Raw genomic sequence first — 27,253 nt, forward strand, 5'->3', positions numbered from 1 at the left:
TCTCTCTCTCTCTCTCTCTCTCTCTCTCTCTCTCTCTCTCTCTCTCTGTCTCTCTATCTGTCTATCTATCTATCTCTATCTCTCTCTATCTATCTATCTGTCTATCTATCTCTATCTCTCTCTATCTATCTATCTCTATCTCTCTCTCTCTATCTATCTATCTATCTATCTATCTATCTCTCTCTCTCTCTCTCTATCTCTATCTCTACCTCTCTCTATTCAATTATAATATCAATAGGTTGCAACAATTAAAGAATTTATGGTCAAGCAAACGCGACATTTCAAGACCGTACACCAATTGGTCTTGCAACATTGTTGCTCATACATTTTCGTAATAAAATGATACAAATTATTCTTGCATAGCGTAGGATTTTAAAAAACAAACTTTCTTGGTAAAGGCATTTTTATTCTTCTCCCTCTCTATTCATGACTCTATTTTTGGCTTAGTTATCATGCGAACATGTGGTCCGGTGGTCTCGTTTTAACTAGCTTTGATATATCACAGATAAAGTAGAGATCAACAGAATACTGATATTGTCACTACAGCAATTTCTGCTCCTTGACGAAATGAAGGACCCTTTCCGTGTTCCCACCCACTCAACTTGAAGCCATCTATATACCGCATAGTACGCTATCGTGACTTGTCGTTCTCATCTGCATACTGCCAGCCTTTAGCACAATCTATCAGCAGTGAGTGGTCTTTCCCGCCATAACTAACCGCCACCAAAAATCTCAATGGTCTCAAACATTCATCTTTATCCTCTCGGCTATGCGATGTTATGTAATTTTTTTTAAGTTCCCAAAAAGTTTTCTAATTTCTGGCTTTTTGGGGAGATTATCATATAAAAATTGTTAAAATCGCCCTGGTACGGTTAAAGTTGGAAAGTGAATGGGATGAGTTTTAATAACTTGAGACGATTGTTGTTGTTTATACGATAGACTTTGGCAAAAAATCAAGAGAAACTAGAACGCATGTCGCCGCAATGCAATGACTAAATATTTATTGCGGAATACACAATAGATAGATAGATAGCGTGTAAATGTGTTAAATGAAAAGAATGTTGAAATTAATATATTGATTAAATGCCATTGATGATTATAAGAAACCAACACTTCTAAGTCTTGCCGTTTATTATTAACCACTTTTAATTTCTTATATGTGATTGTTTTACATACTTCAAGTGTTCGCATATGGCTTACTTACTCGTTTATGTAAGTACAGGTAACGGATTGTAGTAATGTAAGATGTCTCGGTTCGAGTTAATCAGAGCACGCATATGTGCGTATTTTATGATCACTATTTTCCCATAAAAGAAGCAGTCTATACATCTTTAATTAATACCGTAATATATGCCCACACACATATATATATACATGCGTGCACTCACCCATACATATATATATATATATATATATATATACATATCAATCATATATTTATACATACATAGGTGCACATGCAAATATAAAAAAAAAAAAAAAACCAGAAAAGCGTTCATACGGAATATTAATATATTTTATGCAAACCGACCTACACCAATAAATACTATTTTCATAGCATGTATTTAATCCCGAAGAAGAGTAGCACACAAAATGTTTACGAAGTACTTTAAAAATGACAGTGAAAATTGAAAGCATTAGAACGGCGCTTTTTTGAAATTTATCAGACAACAAATTTGTTGAAATGAAAACAATTTGGGAGGGGGAAGGGGTAGGGGCTTAAAATACAAATACAACAGCTGACTGCAATTGTTTACATTTCCCACCTACGAATATGATATTGATCATGCAGCGACGAATAAAACGTGAAAATTAACATTGTTTGTGTTGACAACAACTATCTACCTCCTGCGCTCTTTGCATAATAGTGTGCTTATATACGCAGCCCCTTTTTCTTTTTTTTTCTTTTTTTGCACGATTCACCAGTGAGAACAAATGCATTTCTTTTTACACGAATTTTATGTTCTAGCACGAATAATGCAAAATGCAAAAGAACAATTGTTATTTTAATTCCAATTTTGACAGTGTGTCTTACAGAGTTTTATGTATGCAGCAAACAGTCGAAGGTGAAGTTCACCTACTAACGGCTGATTTAATTCCCGAGGGCTTGAAATTTGCTATTTGATCTTGACAAGACGTGTGCTCTTAATTAATCAACATGATCTTAAGATTTGCGTTATATAAACAACTTTGAGAAATTAAAAAAGCAGATGCTAATAAGAGATGACTTTATAACAACAAAAAATCAATAGAGATCGTTAACAATTAACGAAATTCTTCCCAAACCCAGCAGTTATGCCACAAATCCGACATATCTGACATATCGATTGACGATAGCCTCTTATCGAGTAGTGATGTGTATATATGGGAGATTGATTTTTATACCCAATTTCAATTGCAATTTTTATATGGACTAAGTTTCCCCTGTACATTAATTTTAATCATTTTTTTTATACTGAAATTGTTTTTGTCTTATAGATATGGATTTCATTATTAGTTTTTTTTGCACAATTTTCTGGGAAAATATTAGAGCTTTTCCCGTCCGACAAGCTCCTTTAAAGTTGCGGAACATATTACTAAACTTACCATATATCGTATGTATTTTTTTGCACTTTTGTTCTTTTTTTTTTTTTTTTGCGCGCGTATTTCTAAGGCGCGCATCTGGCGTGTAAAAAAGAGTTCGATGTATAAATTTAAATTCAAGTCCGAGTCGAGAAGAACGAAGGCTAACGAATTTGTCCACAGTGCGAAAACAGATGACCAAAAATTATAAAATTAATATGAACCATATGAACCAATGCTTAAGGAAACTCTAGGCACTTTACCTTAGTTAAGCTTGCTTAGTCAATATAAATATAATTATGAGCTGTTTAATCCCACACAAATCATATAACAAACCAATTATGAAGAAAAGTTGTAATAATTACATGTAAGTCCCGCCATAGCTCAAACGGATGGGAAATGAACGAACGGCAGGTAAATAGTGGAAATCGTAAAAAGAGATTAACGAAGATCACAAAACTCGAGTGTTTAACAAATACAATCGAATATGTTATTAAATGTGTTTACTTAAAAGCCGACCATAGATTTCTACTAACTTAACCCATTTTAGACGGCGAATATTTTGCGAACACAATCCGAAGGAGTGAATTTTTTTATTTTTTTTTATTTATTTTTGCTTTATATTCTTAATTTTTAATAAAAACACTTGTGCACTATAGACATAAGCAAAAGTTGCTCGCAACTCAGTTAGCACAAATAAGTATAGCGTGTGCGTAAAAACAATTTTTTTTACACGGAACGCATTGACAACCCTGTGTGTGTGCAATGTAAAGTAAAATAAAAATACAGTAAAAGCTACTTATTCGCGGTTTCACTATTCGCGGCGACCCAAAATGCAACCCAATCCCTGTATTTGCGACTACAAAATTTCTTTATTCGCGAACTTTTTGTGACTGGTTCGGGAATTGTTTTGTTTCTGAGGTTGAAACTTATTTAAAATAAAAACAAAATTTAGACTTTAAAGCACTTCTAGTTTTGGAAAATGCACTCGCGAACTTGAAACTATGCATCCAAACATAAAAGTGACATTTTTATCTCCCAACACGACGGTTTTGCTTCAATCTATGGGCCAAGGAATAATCCAGGCGTTTAAGTTCCATCACATTAGACGAACCTTCAAAATCATAATGGATAACATGGAATGTAATCCTGATGATGATGAATGTTATGGATTGCAGGAAGAAATTTGACATAGCAAAATGCATCGTAAACATAAAAGAATCATTAGAAGAACTGAAGCCATGCTGGAAAAAACTGTGGCCTGCTCTGACTGCGGAAAATGACGAAGAATCTGTGCAAGTTCAAAATTTTAACTGCAAATATAGCCGAAATTGCGAATGGAATAGGACGAGATGAATTCGAACAGATAGAATCAAGTGACATTCAGGAATTGCTTGGATCGCAAAATGACAATTTGACTGAAACCGTCTTGGAGGAAATGTTAAATTCACCGCCCATTGAAGAAGAGGCTTCAACAAGCACTGCAAACGTGACATTTAATTTGAAAAGTCTTAGTGAAGGTTTAAGAATGGCAAATGACCTTGGCGATTTTTTTAGGAACATTGATCCGTCTATGGAACAAAGTCTTATTTTTATTTGGCAAATCAATCCGCCTGAGTAGTCGAAGGGAAGGAATCTCGACTAGCAAGTTAATGGTCGTGGGTTCGAATCTCAAGTGCGGTAGAGTTTTTAATAAAAAGCCGATAGCCTTAGATACTAGTGCTTTTAAGAGTTTAGTCTTAGAATTTATTTCTCTGGCGAAATTAATAATAATAATAATATTTGGCAAATTGCTAATGCGACTGCTGCGTATCAGTCTGAATTGAAGGAGCTTCTAAAAACTGCCAAGCCAAAGAAACTTACAAAATTCTTCAAACCATTGCCTAAGCCTTAAGATAATTAACGAAAATGTTCAAAAACTTCAATTAAATTGATTTTTTTATATAATTGATTTTTTTTTTTTTTTTTTTTTTGTCACCTTGGAACGTATCCCCTATAATCCCATATAAATTACGATTCACGGTTTCTCTATTCGCGGCATTTTTATGGAACGTATCCCCCGCGAATAAGGAGCTTTTACTGTACACCGTTTAAGTTGATGAATCTTTTTGTTTCAAAAAAAAGTTCGCTAGATAACATAAAACCGTTATGTTGAATTGTTGGGATCAGATCTTATTTTGAAAAATCTATGCTTAGCTAAGCGAAGCGGTGTAGTAGGGTATTTAATGGTGGCTTCTTACTTACTTGTCTTATCTGATTTTTCCGCAAAATTTATCATATTTACATTTATATATGATTTTAATTATATGTGAGCGAGTAGGAGAAGGGTGGGGGCGGAAGGACTTTTAAAAATAAATTACGCATAGTTGTTACGCATAATGGTTGAATTTGTCTTTCGGGGAATTCGTTTCAACGATCGGCGTAAAAATGATTCTAATCAGGGGGCAATTGAATATCATTAATTAACCAAACATCATTTTGCACTTTTTCGATATGATCGTCGATATGATGAAACTTGTTTTTTTTTTTTATTACGATTGCGATATAAATAATTATTTATAATTGCCGGGTATATAAAATATTCGATTTAATTCAAAAGAAAAGTTTTTCTTGCTTTGTTTTCAAGTTTGTGTACTACATATAACATTCATGCACTTATATATTGGATGCCGTGTGCGGTCAACAAAATTAAAACAGCAGACATTTGGCGCCCACCTAACATTCGCTCATGCATAGAAATGCACGTCTATAACGATTTGTACAAGTTATAGACATAGTATGATTTTAATCATTGTCTGGCTAAAGCGAATGACTCTTATAATCCACTGATTGAATTAAGAGCGGCAGAAATTTTATAAATTATGATGAGCGGCAGCGTATAAAACTTATTAATAAATTATGTGAAACCCTTTCTCAAGGTTAAATTAACTTAAATCTCTAACGTAAATTAACTTAAAAATTAACATCATTTAAATTATATGTGAAATTTTGACAATTTCTTTTTAACGTAACATCATCATTTTCCCAATCAAGTGTGTAATTAGTGGAATTTCATGAGAAATTATAAAAAAAAATTATTTCGAATATTATTAATTTATGTATTATATATAAACTATCCGGTCCGCCTGAGTGGTCGGGTAGGCAACAGTCTCGACTAGCATCTCAATGGTCGTGGGTTCAAATCTCAAATGCGCTAGAGTTTTTAATAAAGTCGAAAGTCTTAGATCGCTAGTGCGCTTTAAGAGAGTGCTTTTTTTTGGTCTTAGAATTTATTTTCTCGCTAAATTTTTAATAATAATAATAATAATATAAATTATTCGGATTTGAAGTTAATGAATTAAATCAAAAAAAGGCGCAATCATTGTAGAGAGTTAGATTACTTAACCTAATCTACAGTTTTTCATCTTACTTACAACAACAAATAATATCAAATAATATTAAATAGTTATCAATAGCTGTGCACGATTAAGGCGGCAAGTCCACGAATTTCTGAATGATATGAAAAAGATGAATTAAAATTACTAAGTAAAAGAATTATCATCGGATGTAATCGAATACTTCTATGCCTACTAAATTTTCGTTTAAAAAAAAAAAAAAAAAAAAAAAAAAACAAGTCGGACTACACCGACTGTTACATATACCCTGCACAACACTCTCTAACACAATTCTTACTTTTTTCATAGAACACACGAAAATTCTGCCTAAACTTACTATTACGGAACTGTATATTAAAAATTAGATCTCTTCGCAAATAGTCTTCGCTTCCGTAAAAATGGTTGTGCCCAAGAGGTTTAAAAATAGAGTTACATTGTCAAAAATTCAATAAAATACTAAAACTTCGTCTTCTCTGCTTTAAAAAAAAAAAAAAAAAATTCGTTCATATCCCTGCATAGAGTATGATTTAAAAAAGTAGGCGTGGCTCGTCAAATTTTGAAGAATTCATTTTTATATCGAACTACTATTATAGGCTAATAGTGAAAATCCTTATATAGGGTAAAATGCAAAAAATAGGCTGAAGAGGTCCAAATTTGCTACAGTTAATTTTTTTTTTCTTTTTATCTTAAATTACTATTATAATCTGATTGAATTAGACATTTTTGTTGTATGAGAGACGGTTCAAAAAATTGCCTCAGCCGGTCCAAAGTTTCCACATGGATTTTTGCTATTACCTAACCACTTTTGAAAATTGCAAAGGCTTTTGAAAATAGAGCATTTTATGGTCGAGTGGTCGAGTGGTCGAGTCGACCGATCTGGGCTATTTTCAATAGCGTTCGTCTTCGGATTAAAACACGTCAGTGTACAAAATTTCATCAAAATATCTCAAAAATTCCATCCTGTAGCTTGAAAGCGAATGTACATCGACAGACAGATGTGTAGATAGGCGGGTATAATATGTTTAAGGTGGGTCTATGTCGGGTGAGTCTTTCTGCGCGTTAGATATGCCCGCATAAACTAATACCATAAGTGATGTAGGATATTAAAAAAAAAATTGAGACAAAGAAAATGAAATTTTAACATTTTACAATATTGGGTGGGTGGGTTGGGCCGATATCGGTAAAAACCTGACTTTATTTTTTACTTTTGAAAACCTACAAAGCCACAATTTCAATTGTGTTGTCCCCGTGTTCTTTGGCCGGCTTCACCTCATTTTCAATCCAAACTTGTACGCAATAGTTTCCCGTATGTTCTTTGCCCAATTTGAAGCCGACATGTTTATTACTGCCAGCAGGAAAATGTTTACCGCAGACATAACAAGATGTGCAGACAGACAGACTTAAATTGAATCAAAATTTGATAATGATCAAAAATATATGCATATATATATGCTTTATAAAATCTTCGAAATTTGGGAACGTTTACGCTAATAATTATGTCGAAAAAGTCAAAACGAATACTAGGTCAATATCGATGATTAAATATTCCGCTTCACTTCGCCGAATACAATTCTTCATTTATTTTCGTAATAAAATACAAAAATTGCATTTTATTTTCACGTAAAAGCTTAACGTGTAAGAACGGAGTCCACAACGTGAACTGAAAAAATTTTGATTTTCTTTTCTAATTCTTCGCCTATTTTCGTCATAAAGCAATAAAAAATTCGACTTTATTTCCACATAATGGTCTATATTTCATGAGAAGTCTTTCTTGAGCGGGGCAGAGTCCAACTTTCTGATCCAGGATGTTCCAAATTTGATACAATTAATATCTGTGTCAGATTACTATTATGAGCCAAAGTTCGTTCATCGCAAAATATCGAATATGTTGCCGGGTAAAGGTCTACCAGTCGAAAATAACAGTTATATGGAGAAGAGTTAAACAAAATTTCGCCATTTCTTCAAAATTTTCCATATAAGTTAGGTCCGGTTACTCAGCGTTTCTTTCCATCTGACGAATGTTTCAACAAAATAAGGTGCTATGCAGGGAAAGCTTGTAAAATCGGGCTGAACTCGCCGTCACAACTATTTATCTTATGTTGATTTTTATCTTTTCGTTAATTCGAAAATCTATGATGGCTGGGCCGTACCATAGATTCCACGACTATGTACCAAAAGTGAGGGAACACATCTTAAATACATTTCGTTAGAGCGGCCTGCAACCTTTCGAAGAAAACAGTCCGTTGCTTTTCGAAAATAATTTCACCTTGAAACTCGATTGAGTTCTATAACAGGCACAGGATACGTCATGTGGCATAATTGAATGAAACTATCAGAGCGAGTCACTACTACAACGCGTATAGCGTTACGCATCAGAGAAGAGCCGAACTTTTTTTTCTTTTTCCGTGAATGAAGGCAGTGGGATATAAAAATCAGTTTATATTATACCCGATAAGGGATTACTGTCTCTCTCTCACATGATAGGGTGCGTGTAGGCGGCTTTGGCCATACTTGTTACAAAATATTAACTATTTGATGCCAGAGATACATTCGAACATGCGTAGAGGCATTTTATGTCTCTATATTACGTTCAGACATAAGGTGTAGGAATGGATTTGTGAAAACATTCTCTACTACATACGTGTATTGCTTGTGGCTGTAAAAATAATGCAAAAAAAAAAAGGCAAACAAAAACCTGATCTTTTTTGATCGTTTTATTGCGCTATCCGTGTACCCGTGAAAGGATATCAAAACCATTGCAATGTGTCTATGCATACATACATACATACATAATTTGCTATGGACGTAAGGCGGCTCATTAAGTAAACTTAATAATACGACTTTTTCAATTGTCGTCCAATCATATCACATCACCCACCATTGGCTTTCTTTCATTCATATCTATGCCTATTATATTCTATGCAATGGGAATGAAAAAACAAAAAAAAAAAGTTGAATATTTATATATAAATGTTTTATTTATTTATTTTTTTTTATTTCATTCTCTTAACCTGATGACCGAGTACTAAGTTGACTATGTGAGAAGCTGTGCAAAATAGATTTGCAATTACCTTGAATCACCCTACAGATTATGAAATTTGAGATTAAACCGATAAATTGTTGAGATCATGTCTAGATCAGTAGTGTCTGATGCGGTAAATATTTTTGTATCAATTTTAGCATGAACATCACACACGCATCACACCATCCAATCCAATCTCCGCTAACCGGTGAAAATGTCATAAATATTGTGACCATTAGTTTATAATTTATTGTGTGTGAGTCTGTCAATAGTGCTACGGTCCACAACTTTATTGAACGATTTTTTATGCGCTATATGCGAATTTTGACGATTATTTTTGTTTTTACAAGCGATGCCTAAATTTTAAGAAATGTAGTTAGATATAAGTTTTAAAACCGTTCACAAAAATATCGTATACAACTTTTCATTGAGAAAAGTTGAAAGCAGTAGGCTATCAGAAGCATGCTCCAGTGGTATCCTGCTCTAAATAATAATCATTGATTTTTCAGTTAAATGGAACCTTCGGATGGATCACCGCCGCCATCACTTTGTATGATACGTGCAGCTGAGCTATTTCCAAAAGCACAAATGGAGAAAGAAGATATGCAGCTCGCTGTGCCATTTCAAGAACGTAAGCAAAAACACACAAACATTAGCAAAATGTTTTGTATTATAAGCGTAAGCGTTTTTCGTTCATCTTTTTTTTTCATATATGCAGTTGCTGGTGAATCAGTAAAGTATTTGGGTCGTACTGACGATGGTGTTCTAGCTCTGTCGAATTATCGTATCTTCTTACAAAAGAATTCAGCTAAAGTTGAGACCTCCATACCGTTGGGTCTCATTGAGTCATTGCAAGCCCGGGATCTCTTTCATTTGATTATTTGTTGCAAAGATGCCAGCACTATAAAGTGCTCGTTCGAAACAGCTGAACAATGCACCGAATGGCAAAGACGTATCCAATTATCTGTAGGCGTACCTGAAACACTGGAGTCAATATTCGCATTTCCGTTCTGCTCATGGACATGTGATTCCTTGAATGGTGTAGGTATAAACACAAATCAATTTGTTAGCGGTGGCGGTATTGGTGGAGGTGTGATTAACGGCGAAAACGGTCAGTTATCTATATATCAAATGGCTGATTGGACGGAACGTTTGCAGCGCACTCCGTCACGCTATGAAGATGATTTCGTCAGGGAAGTCGAACGTCTCGGCTTCGATTTAAATGGTCCATGGCGCATATCCCATGCCAATGAGGATTTTAAATTGTGTCCTTCATATCCACCAAAGCTACTAGTGCCCTGTTGCATACCCGATGAAACACTGCATAGTGTAGCGAATTTCAGGGGTTCACGTCGTCTGCCAGCTGTTGTATGGCGTCATCATAAATCAGGAGCGGTTATAGCTAGATGCAGTCAACCTGAAGTTGGTTGGCTGGGTTGGCGTTGTAATAAAGATGAGCAATTGCTCAAGGCTTTGGCTGAAGCTTGTGCTTTCGATAGAGCTGAGCAATTGCGTTGCTTGGCTCAAGCTACTAACACTAATAATTCAGTGACAACAGCCAACATAACGCCACAACCCACTCAAACACAAATACCCTCCGGTGAAAGTTCACCGTCCAGTCTAGAGAGCAGCCATGAAGAGGTGGCCTTAGATGAAGTCAAAGTAATTATGATTTATAAAAATGCGATTAATGATTGATGGAAATATTTAATTTTTGCTTCTTCCTTCTGCTTCCAGAAAATTCTTATAGTTGATGCTCGAAGTTATACTTCCGCCGTTACAAATCGTGCTCGTGGTGGTGGCTGTGAATGCATTGAATATTATCCTTCGGCGGAGATAGAATTTATGAATCTGGGCAATATACATGTAATACGTAAATCTTTTCACGCTTTACGTCAGCTCTGTGCATCACCACCCGATGTTCCCAAGTATGTTCAAGCGTTTCAACGATCAATGAAATTGTTCTGTAATCACCATTTAAAAATTTCAGTTGGTTAGGTCTCTTGGAGAAAACGATGTGGTTTCAACATTTATCTGGATTATTGGCAGCCTCAATGACCGTATGTCATGCGATAGAAAATAAAGGACGCCCTGTTTTGGTGCACTGCTCTGATGGTTGGGATCGTACACCACAAATTGTGGCTACAGCTCAACTATGCTTGGATCCTTTCTATCGTACCGTTGATGTAGAGTTTTTACCTAATTACAAATTTTCTATTATATGTCGTTGAACTGTTCAATTTCTTTCTCAGGGCTTTCGAATTCTAGTGGAACGAGAATGGTTAAGTTATGGTCACAAATTTGCAGACCGTTGTGGTCATGGCCCAGGTTCAGACGAAGTTAACGAACGTTGCCCAGTATTTTTACAATGGCTAGATTTAATACACCAAATACACAAACAGTTTCCCTGCAGCTTTGAATTTAGCATGGGATTTTTGGTAAGCTATTGATAGGACGGACTTTCATATAAAATTTGCACCGCTTCATTTGCATTCATTTTTTATTTTTTATTTTTATTCTATTTTTTTTTTTCATTTTTAATTAAGATAAAACTAGCTCAACATTCGCATTCTGGCCTTTTTGGCACGTTTTTGTGCAACACTCTGAAAGAACGCATCGAAAATTCTGTATTTGAGCGTACGTTCTCAGTGTGGCCATTTTTGTCAGGCCCGCTCTACCGAAATCCTCTATATATATCCAATAAAAATAAAGTCCTATGGCCCGCATATAATGTACGCGATTTATCACTTTGGACTGAAGTCTATTTGGGCAGCTTGGGCGGCAATCAAAATTCAATAGATTTCCCATCCTACGCCAATGATAGCAGCTTACAAGGTTCAATTAGTAAGTTACATATATATATATATATATATATATATATATATTATATGCATACACGAGTGGTTGTTAATGGTTGTCGAAACCAATTAATTTACAGGTTCTATGTCAAAAACTAGATCCTATGGTGATTTAATAAGTGCCGGCATCATACAAAACGGTATATCAAGACGTTCCAGTGACCCCAATATGACTGTTGATCCAAAGTAAGTAAAATTGTTCATTTTTTTTCGAATTAATCGCGAAAAACGTTGCGAGCGAAGTGATTAAATTTAACATAACCGAATATTTTGTAATTAAAAAATAAATGCACGATACGACATACGGTATTCCCACAATCCTGTAACCATTAAACATGCGACCAATATACGAAGTTAAAAAAGAAAAAAGTTTCAAATAGGATTTCTACGGATTTATAACAAAATAAAAAGAAAGTATGAGACTTAATTTCGCACTACAAGAACGTTGACTGTTCGCTTTTAATGAATCGAAGCTAAGCATAATGAGATATTGCAGCATTCTTCATGTTGCAAAATGGCTTTAACTCAAAAATAGTGAGTGGACTGGAAATGACAAAACACCTGTTAATTATTTTCGGACAGGGAAACATATGCATATATATATATACAGCTTGATGCAATGCTGTTAACGCCATCCCAAAGAGGAAGAAATGAAGAAAGAGAATGATATAGGAAGGGGTGGCTATAACTTAGTGGGTTTGTGTGTGTGCTCAATCGATTAGTGTTGTCCCTTTGCCGACCGAACACTCACTATAACTACGACCAACATAAACTCGACCGCACTGATATTTGAACCCGCCAATATTGCCTTAGTCGCGGTTCTTACTTACTTGGCTACTTTTGCGGATCTCTTTACGTCTATATATATATATGGATATTTCCGTCAGTTATTGGGGGTAAAGCTTTGTAAATTGATTTCGTTGTTTTTCGCATTTTTTTTTTTTTTTTTTATGCATTGAAGTGCGAAGTAATTTTGCCAACTTTTAGGCCTTATCTGAAAATGGGTAATAAACAAATGACTTGAGATGTTGAGATCATAATTTCAAATGTGAGTAAATTGAATTCACAATCCAGAGAGGATTAATAGATTGAAGAGCTAGAATAGATAGAACATAGACTAATAGTTCCCGTCACTTCTAATGGAACAATTCATCTTCATTTTAGAAAGTGTCGACCCGTAAAGGACGCGAATCACATAGTTTTTCATTTCATTTCGATTACTTTCGAATTCGAATTTTTTCTTGATTGAATTATATAAAAAGTTTTTTGATTAGAAAAAAAATACCGTTCAAACACAGCATTGACTTGAAAAGTCTTATGACAATTTGTCGGCAATGAACGACCATAAAATCTAAGAATTGTTCTCGAAAACAGGGGTTGCGTATTTACAAATGGGCATCGTGTTTACCTACTCCGAGGTAATCAGTCACCACGCGATTGGCACGCTTAAATGGCAAAAGTTATTTTCTAGATCTAGTTCCTAACGACTCTTGTCTGCGTAACTTAAAAGAATGCTCAGGGAAAAAGATTTGGATCGTTCTATAAAAAAAGATATATGAACAATTGAAGAGACTATGTACAAATTGTGTACCACTCTTAAAAGAGATTATGTTGAACAAAAGTTGAATTTTGGGAAAAATTAAATTTTTTTCTTATTTAGTCCCGGGAATTATTAACGTATGTCTTATATATTCTATGGATTATATAGGCGTGATGCAAACATTTTAATAATTTAATAAATGCTATAGCGTTAAAGATAACTTGAAGAAGAAGAAGAAGAAGAAAAAAAAAAAATCAAACATTGTCAGGCAACATTAGGATACGTTTTCTATTTTACTATACTTTATGATCATAAAAATGTTACACTTTCAGTCTTACCATTGGTTCTAATTCAGAGAATAATTCCATTGCCGATTTGCAATCTGACGAACGTGATAATGAATCACCCGATATATTGGCGAATCTAATGCATACGACAAGACAACTTGAAAATTTAACCATCGAACTTAATCTGAACGATGACGATTTTCGATTGCAAAATAATAGCAATTCAGTAGCGTTGATTAGCACAAACGAATTGGAAGCAAATCATTTAAATTGTGAAGCGAACGAACAAAATAACGGCTGTGAAGAAATCAAAATAAATCAATTGCATTCAGTGAATCCAACAGCATTTCAAATGGATGAAATACAAATGAAGAACTCACAATATGGTTTCAATGTCAACACCCAAGAAGAAGAAGAAGAAGTATTGAATTCCTCCACAATATTAAATTATTCGAGAAATATTGATGCAAACATGAAGAAAACTGAAGACTTATCTTTGGATTTATTGAAAAGCGTAAATTTGGAAGGTATGTTAATATAAATTTTTGCACGATAATCGAACAGACAGATATATATATATATATATACATATATAAATTGTAATTACGTTATTTAGAATTAACTTGTAACGATTTGAAAGCAAATTGTAATGGATCAAAAGTTGCCAGTCTAACAGATGAATTGCAAACTATGTGGCACGGTTCTGTGAATACAAGCACGGACACTTTGGTGCCGTTAGCGGAATGCAAAATGCAAACTAGTAGCTTTTCGTTGGAGTCTCACGATATAATTGATGGCTTTTCACCAGTAAATACCTCAAAAAATACTCAAGAGCCTACGCAGACCGACGCAGATAAACGCAATGCAAATCTTAGTTTAAGTGTCACCAGCACAAATTCTAATATATTGCCAAAAGTTCATACCGCCAGCTTATCGAAACCTCATCGTTTAGCCGCCGCCATTGATACAAATAATTCTTCTGCCTCCTGTAGTACTACCTGTTCAATATCGACATCAACAGCATTAACCCTAAATAGTTCAATTGAAAGTCATAATCATCATAATGATGACAATAAAATTATTGATCGAATTATTAGCGATCTTCCTGCTACTACTACTACTACTACTACTTTATGTAATGATATGGATGAAAGTATTTTGATATTACCTGAACATGAAAAACTTGAAATCTCCGTTAGTGGCAAATGCGAAACAATTGTTTCAACGAATTCAAATTCAAGTGCGAATATGACCGTTAGTTCGGTTTTAACAGCACCAACTACTTCAGCTCTATCAATGCCTTATGTTACTTCGTTAGTCGGTGCTACAACCGCTCAAAGACGGAGACGTACCTCATCATCAAATTCAAAGCGTGACGGAATAATTCCCAAACATGTTAATAACAGGTAAATAGAAAGAGAGAGAGAGAGAGAAGAAAAAGATTAAAATCATAGATATAATGATGATAGCAAAACAAACTGACATTATCGATATATTTCAGTTACATTTCCCGTTTTTCATTACCTGGTGGCGGTGTACGTTCACTACCAATGACACCTCCCGGACTGACTGATCGACCATCTATAGCAATTTCCTGCCCAGACGGTTTAGCTCACGCGTTGAGCGAAGAAAATATAAGACTACAACAAATTGTCCATGAACATAAGGTAATTCTCTACATACCAATCGCAAACCAAGAATAACTAATGAAAGGATTTAATTAAAAGAATCTTTAAAATAAAAGCTTAACTTTATATATATCATAAAGTAGCATCCAACAAATTAATAGTAACAACAAGCAGAGCAAGCAATAGCCATCGATTAAGAGGAAATTTCGTTTTGTTGTTTGTATTCTCTCTTACTATATGAAAATCATTTTCATTTTCAAAGTACATTTTAATACTAATGTGTAAGAATATTCAATAGCTATTACACTTTTCTTTTCCTTGCCGCGCCCCTAATTACGCCCCTAATTTTCTTTTTTTTTTTATATTTGCTTTAATTTTTCTTTCTTTCTTGCATTATCCGTTTTTCAAATCCCGCTTTGACTTTCATTTAACGGATATGTGCGTATCCGCACTGAATTGTATGCCAATGATCCATATATCATATATCGCATATCTTATTCAAAGTATTATGGATCGCATATGATACATTTTTTCCACCTATGTGTTTTTGTCTTTTGTTATAATGCATTTCATTTAATCAAAAGTTTCTGCAAACTTGTCGAAGTTTTTTTTTTTTTTTTTTTTTTTTTTTTGATGGAAACTTTCAAGTGAAGTGTTTGACATCATTTTGATTATATTTTACAAGAAGAAGAATACTTATCCATAACGGCTGGAATATTTCCTCCTTTAGAATGTCAATGATTTGCAAAGATATCAATAATTCGTCTCTTTCAGCTACGGGAAGATGTTTTATTAAGAGAAATTCACGATATGCGTATGGCTCTGCTAAAGAAAATTTGTCCAAATTGCAATAACGCAGCAGCAACCACGAACGTAACCGCCACAAATGACGAACAGGTGAGCTTCATATAATAATAATGATCACTTATGATTTAACAGTTACTTTTCACTTCCTCAATATATATATATATAGATATATATATATATTTTACTTAAATATTTATTACTTATACTTTAATTTATTTTGCTATTTTGCTCTTCATTTTTTAATCGTGTAAATATAAATAAATAAATAAATTTAAATAATTAAAAAACAAAAAAAAAAAAAAAAAGAATTGCAAAATAGGCAAACGCAAACCGATTAATTATAGAAATGTAGATTTTTTTGTAAAAATTGTATACACTCTCTGCTATGATGCCTGCTATGGTTCTAATAGTTATTATATATGTTGTTGTTATAATTTACAAATTAAAAAAAAAAAAAAAAAAAAATGAAGTTTCAACATGATCGACGCGACTATAAAATCCAATCCAAGTATGATCATCGTGCTATTGAGTTATGCAGTCCAACTGGATCTCATCTTGCATATTTACGCGAAAAGCGAAAATCGCTTCCAATTTATAATGGCAACCGCTCGTATACATGTGACTTTTATCTGGACTCTGAGGATAAAATATTTAATTCAAATATTAACATCACCAATGATGAGAACGTTTTCATTTGCAATTCAATGTTAGCTGTGGTTAGTTCTATCATAATATGACGAAGAAATTTAATTAAAAGCAATTTGCTCTCGTTCTGTTTGCGAAGTAATTTTCGTTTCGTTTTGTTTTTTTTTTTTTTTTTTATTTTTTTTTATTTTTTTGATTGTTATTTTGCAATGTATTTAACATTTCTAAATTAATGCTTTGTTCTTAACGTTTTTTAATTAATGAATTAATTTTATAAATTTATACATTGGCGTCCATCCTATCCATCATTGGTATAAGTCATTACAGCAATACATTCTCTGCAGCAATCCAATTGCTGCAGCATTATGACGGCCATTATATGGGCCGTCTAAAATGACGCCTATTTTAAATGCTGATTTTCCTCGATGATATATGTATAAAATCGACTGAAGAAACGCTCAATCGATGGGACGCTAAATCGCATCCCAAACAAAGGTAGAATGAATAGCAATTAGATGTTTGTCTGTATTTTTGAAAAAAAAAAAAACAAAAAAAATCCCTAACTAATTGTTTTTCATTCGCAAACCGATCTCCGATTTCAAAATAGTCATCATATAATAGTCATAATAATAGTGATATAAAAAGAAGAAAGCTAACACACATCTAACAATAGGCATTTTTATTGGCCGATACAAATTTTTAATTGATATCGAATGCTATTGACGCTTTATGCTATACATTATATAATTACACTAATGGATAGAGTGTTATGTGCATTTTATTGTTGCGTTTGTAACACCTGTCAATGTCAATTAAATACAAACCGCAATTTACGTATGTTCGCTTGATTGTCCGTACGATCTCGAAAATTAATTAATTAAATAAAACTCTGAAATTCGTCATCTTTATTCTCAATTATCCGCATGAATAGTAGGAAGAGTAGGTAAGTGGTAAGCGGCTCCGCGTTCTTGAGTACAAATCTTAAGAAAGGACGAAATTTACTTTCATCATAGTAACAGTTATTAATTAGATCCAAAGCCATTATCTCTCCCTACCTCTTTCTCTGGCTTAAGACCACATTCATTATGTAAGAAAAAACTTCCAAACGACTAACTGACATGTCCCCTATTAACGGAAAACTTTTAAATTTTGATAGAGTTGTAGTTATATGTTAAAGAAATCTACCGCAAGGCGAATATAATTCAGATTAAAGTTAGAAAAAAAAACATAAACAGTTGTATTCGGTTTCCATCATTCTTTTGAATTTGAAAAAAGAGAAAATCATAAAAAAAAAGAATAAAAAAAAAATGCCAATGATAAATATATTTAAATGGGGCTGTGTTATGTACATATGAGGTATGTGTGTGTGATAGACTATTTCAAAAAAAAAAAAAAAAAAAAGGAAGAAGAAGAGACATTAATTACCTTTTAATATATTTGAAATCTTATTCTTATATCATTTTCGAGATCTCGTAAAGTATATTAGATGGCAAAGCAGTGCATCGATTGAATCGAATTGAAGATTTATATGTTTAGATCTGCCGAAAATTTCAAAAAAAAGAGTCAAAAAAGTTGATTGATGTGAACGATAATGACATTTTGCCGGCCTGACATCTTGCAGAGCGGTCCACATTTAACAACTTTGCAAGTGCAAAGGAACTTGGCGGCATCCATCATTCGACTGAACTCTCTCTCGCTCTCTCACTCACTCTCACTCTCACTCTCTCTCTCTCTCAAATTTTCATAATTATCTTTTTATGTTACCTCTTCGTTATTTAAGGAATCATTTAGGCCATTAAAAAATTAATTAATTAATTGATTTTCTAAAAAATTTACGAAGAAATTCCCTGCCCCTCTTCAGAGAACTTGAGAATGTTTCCCTTTAAAGTCGGATGAATGACAAAACAGGCTCTCAGATACTTCGAAAGCAACTTGTTTCTATCATTTATGACGAGAACATTCAATGCCGCATGCTTTTCATTTATGAAAAGTTTTTGTATTACATATACAAATAAATTCCGATAGCCTGTGTTGCTAGTGCTCAATGTCTCTTTTTTTAGTCTAAGAATTCAATTCATTAGTCTAAAATTAAAATAATAATAATAATAATAAATTCCTTTCAATGAAATTTTTTGCTAAATGTAAAGAGAGCTGTTGATGCTTAGAATTTATCGAAGTAGGCGTCTTCCGAATCGCATATTGTTGAGCATAAAGAATCCAAAGTTAATGTCATGAGAGCACATTGAACACAGCACGTATCGCACTTACGTTGCTGTCGAAGCCAATCATTTTTCTGGCTTACATGAAAGATCTTCGCGAGAAAGTAAAAGCCATTGGAAAAGTATGTGGGAAACCACTTACTACTTTCTTTGATGGTAGAAAAAATAGTATTTATATATATATATATATATATATATATGTACTGTTAAAATGCCCACTACGACGAATTAAGGTGATGGTAAATTTTTATATAATATATATATGAGTGTATCTATCTATCATTAATCGCATGTTTATTATTACATTTTAATGATTCTTGGTTTTTAAAATATCTTGAATACGCTTAATGGAGTATTGAGTTTTTTGAGATTTGCCTTTTAACTTCCAGTGCTCCGCTCTGGATAACGTAGAAAATGCATCGATTAGCTCATGGGAAGCGGTCGAAGATCGCAGCGGTCCGTCATCATGCACTACCAGTTCCTCAATACAACCAAACGCCGTCAGTGTACTTTGGGTGCCCGATCATGCGGTTTCTCGCTGCACAAGTTGTCAAACCGAATTTTGGCTAGGTCGACGAAAACATCATTGCCGGTAAGTTGCACGTACCGCAATCTTTATGATAATATAAAATTTTTTTTTAAACAAACTATTAAAAACATCGAACAGTTCCTGTGGCCAAATTTTTTGTGCTGATTGTTCCGAATTTTGGGCTCCTTTACCCGGCGAAAATCTGTTAAGTCCCGTAAGATTATGCGGGCCTTGCTATCATTCAGTAACTACACGGATGCAGCAGGTAAGCAAATTACAAAACATATTAACTAATCTCTGCTATGGACGGACTGTATGAATAAAGCACAAACAATCGACGGCGCAGGCTAATCTGGACTTGATATGTTCCTTAATACTAAGAAAGTAGGTTTACAAGTAAGAAAATTATATTCAACTGTGGCACGAAATCGCCTTTACCTGCCCTTTAAGAGGATAGGAAAGAGGGGAGTGGGTTGGGGAGGGGAGGGGGTTGGGGGGGGCTGTTACCCACAATTTGAGTAATGAATTGCAAAAAAGCCAAGTAGGCTTAGCCGAACTAACCGATTTGTGTCCGAGTGCTTTCATGTTTTTACCAAATTTCAAGTCAACTTTATATTAATATTTATTTCGGACCTGGATTTTTCCAATCCGAAACTTATTAATAATCAAAAATATATCTAAATAATTTGATGATACCGTATATTTTGACAAAACAAATTAATCTCCACTTTTTTTACTTTTTGAATGAAAATATTGTTGAAAAGATCGTTGGAAAAGACTTTGTTTATTGATTATAATATTTTGTTAGAAAAATGAACAACCGCAACAACAAAATCGCCAATTAATGACTCCCCTAGGTGGTGGTGGTGGCAATGTGCAACGTCAATATATTACTACAACAACAACAACAACCACAACAACAACAACAGCAGCAGCAGCAGTAATAGCAGCAACAGCAGCAACAACAACAACGGCGGTAGCAGCAGCAACAATAACAACATCATCAACAATATCATCGTTGACAGCTGTAACTTTGGTCCAAACATTAAACCAACCCGGCATTATTAGTCACACTCATAATTCTCTTGGTCTACAGCAACATCAACAACAAAATCAATGCGCTGCCGCTTCTATGAAAGTCAGTAATGCAACTTCAACTAGCGCAGCTGCCACAACAGCAACCAACTGAAAATATTGTTGTTGTTGCGTGTGTGATTCGATGAAATTTTTCCATTTTTCTTTTTTCTAATTTTATATTCGAAAAAAACAAAAACAAAACAAAAAAAAAAAAAACCAAACAAAAAGGAAACAAAAACATGAATCATTTCCGAACAATTGTCTAATTTTCTCTGAAGAATTTTAAACGAAGCAAAAACGATTACTTGCTTTCAATTCAAATTCCAATGTTGTTATTGTTAAATGTCTATTGAGTGTGTATTCTTTACATGTATGTATGAGCTGATCTAATTTTCCATGTGTAAACGTAACTCTTTTTTTTTTTTAATTTTTTTTTAATTTTGCTTAAAATTAATTTTCTTCCGCTTTTACTTTTTTATCTTCAATTTTATTTTATTTTATTTTACTTTATTTTATTTTTTTTTATTATTATTTCTCATAACTCGTTCAATTTGTACTCATAGTTCTATTTATATCCACTACAGAGGTTATATTAAGTTTGCAAATAAACAGAAAGAACTAACCATCCGATGTCCAATAAACTAGACGTAGAGCGATATTCGTTTATCTAACAATCAATCGAAAAACAAATCAAAGAAAGCTACGCATAGAGCAGCCTTGAACTCTTTCTTCGCTTTATTGAGATAAATGTCTATATACATATATATATACATATGTATATATATATATATATATATATATATATATAAAATCCGCGCAAATATTAGTCTACCTTTTAAGGATATTTTTACAGTAATTGTTTCGTTTCTATCGTTGCCTGTATGCATATATGTATATAAAAATGTGTTTACATTTACGTAACTGCCACACAATACATTTTCGTTGACAAAAACCGTCAATTATCGTAAACCGAACGTATTTAATAACACAAAAGCGAGTAGAGTACGTATTAAAAGATTCGGTGTAAACCGAATATAATCTTTTTTCCGTGTTTTTCTCGACATTTCTCTAATGCTATAAAAAGCTTTTTCTTAATAACTAATTGTGATAATTACTCTTACGATTATATCATTGCTAAATTTCTTCTTTATTCTTAAAAACAAAAAAAACAAAAAAAATTCCAAAAGAAAAAACTTATTTGCTTTAATTATTTAGTTTTTGTTATTTTTTATTTTCATTTTTTTCTTTTTTTTTTCATATTTGATCTTAGTTTAATTGCTTCTTAAATTTTAATTGCTTTTAAGATCTTTGCTGCAATAATTACAATTATTATTATGTGTAAAAACAAAGATTTAAAAAAAAAAAAAAAAAAAAAGAACAAAAAAAAACAAAACGACAAAATATAGAAATATATATAAAAACTTGTTGCTTTTAAAAACTGATTAAATAAAATGAAAAAATTTTAGTCAAAAATAAAATAAAAAAAAAAAAAGACAAACAAAACAAAATGAAAGAAAAATATATGCGAAATTTTCTGCCAAAAAATAAAAATTCAATAATAGTTTCATTTCTAGTTACCCGATATGAGAAATAATAAAAACTATCCTTGTTGTGTAAGCTTATGCGCTAAGATTTGATTGGACTTTGAAAATTATTAATGAAGATATAAAAAGTAAAAGAAGTAGGCGTGGCTGGAAAAATTCAAGTCACTTCCAAATTCTTTTGCAAATTTGTAGACGACATCTTAATAATCGCTAATGGGGCAACGTTTGCCATAAATACTACACGGTTGCGCAGGCAGGCAGAGAGACACGTTTAGCTGCATCCCACCTTTGAAGCTGCCCACGAACTTATGTAGTTCATTCGGCTTGTCGAGTTTGTTTCTGCGTTTTGTAAAAAAAAAAAAAACAAAAAAAATTCGATTTTGATACACTATAATAATGGGTAGGCGTGGTTAATGTTTTTCCTTTTTGGACATTTGTGGAATATGCGTTCAAACTTTTGTACATTTATCCGCTATAGTTTATGAGTAACGATCAAAAAATTATTTTTTTATACCTTTTGAAAAGCAGAGGTGTTCTTAGTTTACATGGTGCTGTCGGCGTGTCCTTCAACCGATTTAACCCATTTTCAATACCAATCAGCAAGATCTACCAATATTTTTCCCAAATTTGAAGTCGATAGATTCATCATTTGCGGCAGGAGAATTTCTACAACATGCATTTCACGGACGGACGGACGGACGGACGGACGGACATGTTTTGATGCTGATCAAAACTATATTTATTTGTTTTCTGGTGCTTCCTTCTGGGCGTTGCAAACGTTTTGACGAAGTGAACATACCCAGTATCCTTCGCTGATGGGTATTCATCGGTGTTTACAGCTACCCAGTCATTGATTTCTTTGCCTTCTGGCGAAGCAACGTCATTACGTAAGTTACGCGAAACTTCTTAGGAATGACTGAGTGTGATCTTGAACTTAAATTATCTCGTTCTCTTTAGCACAATGAATAATTAACTAGAATGGTCGACAAATCATATAATGTATGGACAGTAAGTGTCCGATAAAGCAAGAGGAATATGAATTTCGATTTTCGATACCCAATATCTTATAATAATTCAAATCCATAATCGAGAATAAGTGCAGGCTCGTTTGTAACTTGTACTAGATATGTCTTTTTGCAAAAAAAATATTCGAGATCATACGAGGTTTGAAGGTTAATGCGTACTCACGAGTATGAAAAGGTATGAGAATTTTTTTAATCGTAAACAAAATCTTATAAATTGAAAGAAGCAATTTTTGTCGATATCGTATGGAAAATCCTTCGCCCATTCGATACGATCGTATCGCTTCCATATTCCGTCACCTGAGCTAACTCAAAAACGAGACTTGTAAACTGACTGCAGAATTTTGCTGACATACACATAAACCCAATTTTTATGCAGAAGCGAAGAGTTTTAAAGCGGTCGCATGCTTCGAACTTTAATTTTACATTAACAAACACATATGTATCTGTTCATGTTACATGAATCTTTCACTTGAGATCTTTAGGAAAAAACAATACAATACATCTTTTAATATATTTTATTTATGACTCGAATGCATGCATAGTTCTACGTCACGTTATTTTGCAAATGCAAACTTTCGAAAGCTATGATCCTCTGTAAGTGGAATAACCGAAGGGCGATATCAATAACGGTACATGATAGTGTTCATTTTCTTGACATTGCACTGTAACATCTATGAAAGGATAAAAGCTGGTTACATTTTGTAGATTAAAATAAGGCCGTATGTCAAATCTCAGTTTATATACGCCATTTTGAAAATCCGTGCTATACAATAATTGATGAATGCGACCCTGTTTATCAGTTAAAGATTGATTAATTTCAAGCCATTGATCGCCGCCATCTTGCTTAATATCGTTTTCGGTTAAACGATACACAATAACGATGACATTGGCTGCCGGCTTACCAACGCTTGTATCTAATACATGAGTGGATATAGTAAGAGTTTCCGATTTAACAGCGGTTTGGTTTTCAGCTTTGGCAAGCATCGGCTTTAGTGCTGGTTTCTGCAAAGAAGAAAATGTTAAATTCATTTACTTTATGATGTGAAGCCCAAAAAGTAAAAGATTGCGGAAATTCTAGAAAAATTTCGATAAAATTCTAAAGGCATCGGTATCTATATTTCTAAAAATTATAAAATTGTCTGAAAAGCGTAGTTCGTCGTAATAAGTTAAACTTATTTAGCAGCATAAGAATTAACTAAATTGTTTAAAGTTGTTGTCTTGTATGTAAATATTTAATTTTACGTTTAATATGTTTTTCGAGCCACACATAATTAAATGATATTCAGGCACCTAGGCCACTTTACTTAGAAACTCATATACATTTTCAAACATACTTTTTCTTTTAATTATTACTTTTTCTTTTAATTAATCGTAACTTTACTATCTATGTAAAACGTTATTGGCTTGCTCCACTTAACCCCAACAAAACTAATGAAAAAAAATTTAAACTAAACCCGCGATCTTTATATTTTCTATCAAAAACTTGCTTTGAAATCTGTTCTTCTTCTTCTTCTTCTCACCAATGCAACAGAAGACGACTCAATGGTTTGAGCAAAAAAAGGACTCAATGAAACGAACACGAAATTCCCGGTTTGAATCAAGTTCGTCGCATAAGAAATTCTTAGAAACATATTTGTTTAATTTTTGGGTTGAGTGGAGATGAACTAAACCAATAAGGGAAATTTACTTCAATCCATAAATCGAACAGTGTATATGCATAGCTGCATAAATAGAAAGTACAAAATACATGACTTGCCATATTTCATTCTTAAGTTGCAAATATCTTCTGAAAGATGCCAGACCGATGGACATACGTTTCGTAATAATTATAATGAAGTTTGACTACGTTAATCAAGTAACTTAATCGTGTTCGTTTTTATTGCTTTCATTGCATTGACCGTTTCCTTTTTTTTTTTATTATTAATAAGTCCCAAGTGGTTCGAGCAGCAGCACTTGTGCGAAGTAATTTTAATCAAACAAACAGAATTACGTTGGCTTTAAATATGTATTTCTATGTCTGGCATAAATATAAGCATTTCGACATCTACATTTAAAAGTTAGATATTTAAAAGCATGCATGACGCGTATATGTTTTGTAACGAAAAAAGCAGGTGAGTGTCTTTTAAATCGTTTACCTACGAGAGAAGGGATGCGTATCTTATCTCGAATTTATTTATTTACACAAAATATTGGTTTTTTTCTCTTTTCCTGCAGGCAATGTATTTTTTTCCAATCTATTTGTATATGGTCGCGCTTAATATTTTCATTTGTTTCATTTGCGCAACCGCTAATTTATCGAAATAAAAAAAAAAGAATGTTTCATTTTTCTTGTTCGATATGGTTTATGTCTTGGCTTTTTGCATAAAATCTCTCCCAACTACTATTGATTATCGGTACACCTCTATCAAAATCCGCCATCAATAGAGGAAATCGCAAATAACGATTTGAGCGATTGAATAAATTATAGAGTTCGTGCGGAGCGAAAGCACTGTAAATATTTTGCTTAAAATTATTTCTATCGCTAAGGCTTGTATGTTTGAACGTAAAAATTAATGCTTTTATGAAGGATATTAGATCTAACTTCTTATATGGAATATGAATTTTGATCGGCATTCATGAAGTATCCAGTATAAGATTTGGGTGCAATAGAATTGGAAGAACTTCTACAATGAGTCTCTTGAAGGGATATAAAGATTAGCTTAAATTCACTTATAGGTGTACAGAGTTCATTAAAATTACTAATAAGTCTCTTCATGTTCCATTGTAGGATTTTAAAAACTTTATTTAATTGTAGTGACGTGAAAACGGAGTGATAGGCAGATTATGTGGATGTGTCAACATCTCTGTCGGAATTTTGCGTGAATAATTTACTCTTACCAGCAGAATAATCGGTACTTAGGCGGTTGCGTATATATGAAGTGCAACGAGTGGGCGCACGGGAATAATTTGAAATTGAACAAAGACTGAAATGACTGAGTTTTCGATGTTTCGATCATATTCGGATGCCCCTGATCAAAAAAGATATATATACGACAACACTTCTATACCTTATTACAAAACTTATCGCGAGTTTTATATATTTGACGACTCACCTTCCGCCCACTTACAACGTTTTAACGTCAATTTATGAGCGGTATAAACGCTTACGTTCTCGTACAGCAATAAATAACAATCACGTCATTTACATCTACGTTCAAATATTATTTCTAATCGCTGTTTAATTAATTCATTTATTTATTTCCAAAGGTTATCTTATCTGAATGCGAATAGTTTTGCATTTTCAAGCAAGCGTTCGGTTCATCTTACACATTGAAAGCATGATACATTTAGCATTGATATAATGCTATGTTCTGCATAAGCTATAGCTAAAATCTATATCTTGATCAAAGATTTAAAGGTTTAGGTTAAGCTTCTTAAATCTTATGTCTAGAGAATCGTATTTTTTTTTTTTTTTTTTTGTTTTAGTTCTGCACCAGTTTTCATTCAATTCTCCTTCTGTTTATGTAATATTTAAACAACAGCGGTACTCACAAACATTAATAGTCCATTCGAAATTATTACTAAAAATGTTATATAGATTTTACAAATTTTCCCCGCCATTACGTAAAGGTAGTAATTTTTTCCTTGACTTTCTAATCCATACTAAAAAAATCGTACAGTAATGAACGCTATAAGCTAACAATATTTATTCGCTTCGACTCGTCATCGGTAATTATGAACTTTCTAATACCCTAGACAGCAAATCAAGGGATGACAATAGATCGCAGAAAAAAATTTCTACCTTTACAGGATACTATCTTATATGCCCGTTTGTCATTCGTACTAATTTCTGGAATCAAAATTCTTGCCATCACTTTTATAGCAACCATCAAAGGATGAAATTTGTTTAATCGCCATAACTGCTACAACGTTCACGATTGCACAAAATTAAGTTAAAAAGCATATGTTGTATTAATTTGTTGACCGTGGATCGAGCATGAAAATGCAGTCAATTAAGTTCGAATAGCCAACATGAGATTATGACTTCCAACCAATGGCAATTATTGATCGAAGAACTTGTGATTTATTGCACAAACAATACGATTTAAAAATTTATTCTAAGAAAGGTACGCATCGATCTGTAATTGGTAACAAAA

General features: G+C 33.2%; 2 protein-coding genes across 5 annotated transcripts in view; one reads left to right on the top strand and one right to left on the bottom strand.

Moving 5' to 3' along the window:
* The window catches only part of LOC119645180 (myotubularin-related protein 4), a 31,813-nt gene extending 10,643 nt beyond the window's left edge, over positions 1–21,170 (top strand). Inside the window, exons 2-16 of one of the 2 annotated variants that reach the window (XM_038045164.1) lie at positions 9,468–9,589; positions 9,677–10,620; positions 10,696–10,886; positions 10,949–11,144; positions 11,211–11,396; positions 11,505–11,802; positions 11,897–12,002; positions 13,689–14,170; positions 14,260–15,049; positions 15,145–15,310; positions 16,046–16,168; positions 16,549–16,794; positions 19,332–19,534; positions 19,610–19,736; positions 20,280–21,170. In XM_038045164.1, coding sequence (XP_037901092.1) covers positions 9,472–9,589; positions 9,677–10,620; positions 10,696–10,886; positions 10,949–11,144; positions 11,211–11,396; positions 11,505–11,802; positions 11,897–12,002; positions 13,689–14,170; positions 14,260–15,049; positions 15,145–15,310; positions 16,046–16,168; positions 16,549–16,794; positions 19,332–19,534; positions 19,610–19,736; positions 20,280–20,660 — 4,557 coding nt within the window. In that variant the 5' untranslated portion in view covers positions 9,468–9,471 and the 3' untranslated portion in view covers positions 20,661–21,170. Of the gene's footprint in view, positions 1–9,467; positions 9,590–9,676; positions 10,621–10,695; positions 10,887–10,948; positions 11,145–11,210; positions 11,397–11,504; positions 11,803–11,896; positions 12,003–13,688; positions 14,171–14,259; positions 15,050–15,144; positions 15,311–16,045; positions 16,169–16,548; positions 16,795–19,331; positions 19,535–19,609; positions 19,737–20,279 lie in introns of those variants that run through there. The other variant, XM_038045173.1, reaches the window with a different exon arrangement.
* A 1,487-nt stretch (positions 21,171–22,657) lies between these two features.
* On the bottom strand, positions 22,658–26,936 carry LOC119637310 (5-hydroxyisourate hydrolase). Of its 3 annotated transcripts, none has more exons than XM_038033257.1 (2): positions 26,649–26,936; positions 22,658–24,119 (listed from the first exon to the last, which is right to left on the bottom strand). In XM_038033257.1, the coding sequence occupies exons 1-2, from the start codon at positions 26,715–26,717 to the stop codon at positions 23,700–23,702; spliced, it is 489 nt and encodes a 162-aa protein (XP_037889185.1). In that variant the 5' UTR covers positions 26,718–26,936; the 3' UTR covers positions 22,658–23,699. The 3 variants fall into 3 exon arrangements, with proteins under 3 accessions (XP_037889185.1, XP_037889194.1, XP_037889202.1); XM_038033266.1 differs by lacking the exon at positions 26,649–26,936 and adding an exon at positions 26,210–26,542; XM_038033274.1 differs by lacking the exon at positions 26,649–26,936 and adding an exon at positions 25,995–26,542 and having other exon boundaries at positions 22,658–24,112.
* Between the last annotated feature and the right edge of the window lie 317 nt (positions 26,937–27,253).

The sequence above is a fragment of the Glossina fuscipes genome, unplaced genomic scaffold (genome assembly GCF_014805625.2).
Source record: "Glossina fuscipes isolate IAEA_lab_2018 unplaced genomic scaffold, Yale_Gfus_2 0, whole genome shotgun sequence".
Classification (NCBI taxonomy): domain Eukaryota; kingdom Metazoa; phylum Arthropoda; class Insecta; order Diptera; family Glossinidae; genus Glossina; species Glossina fuscipes.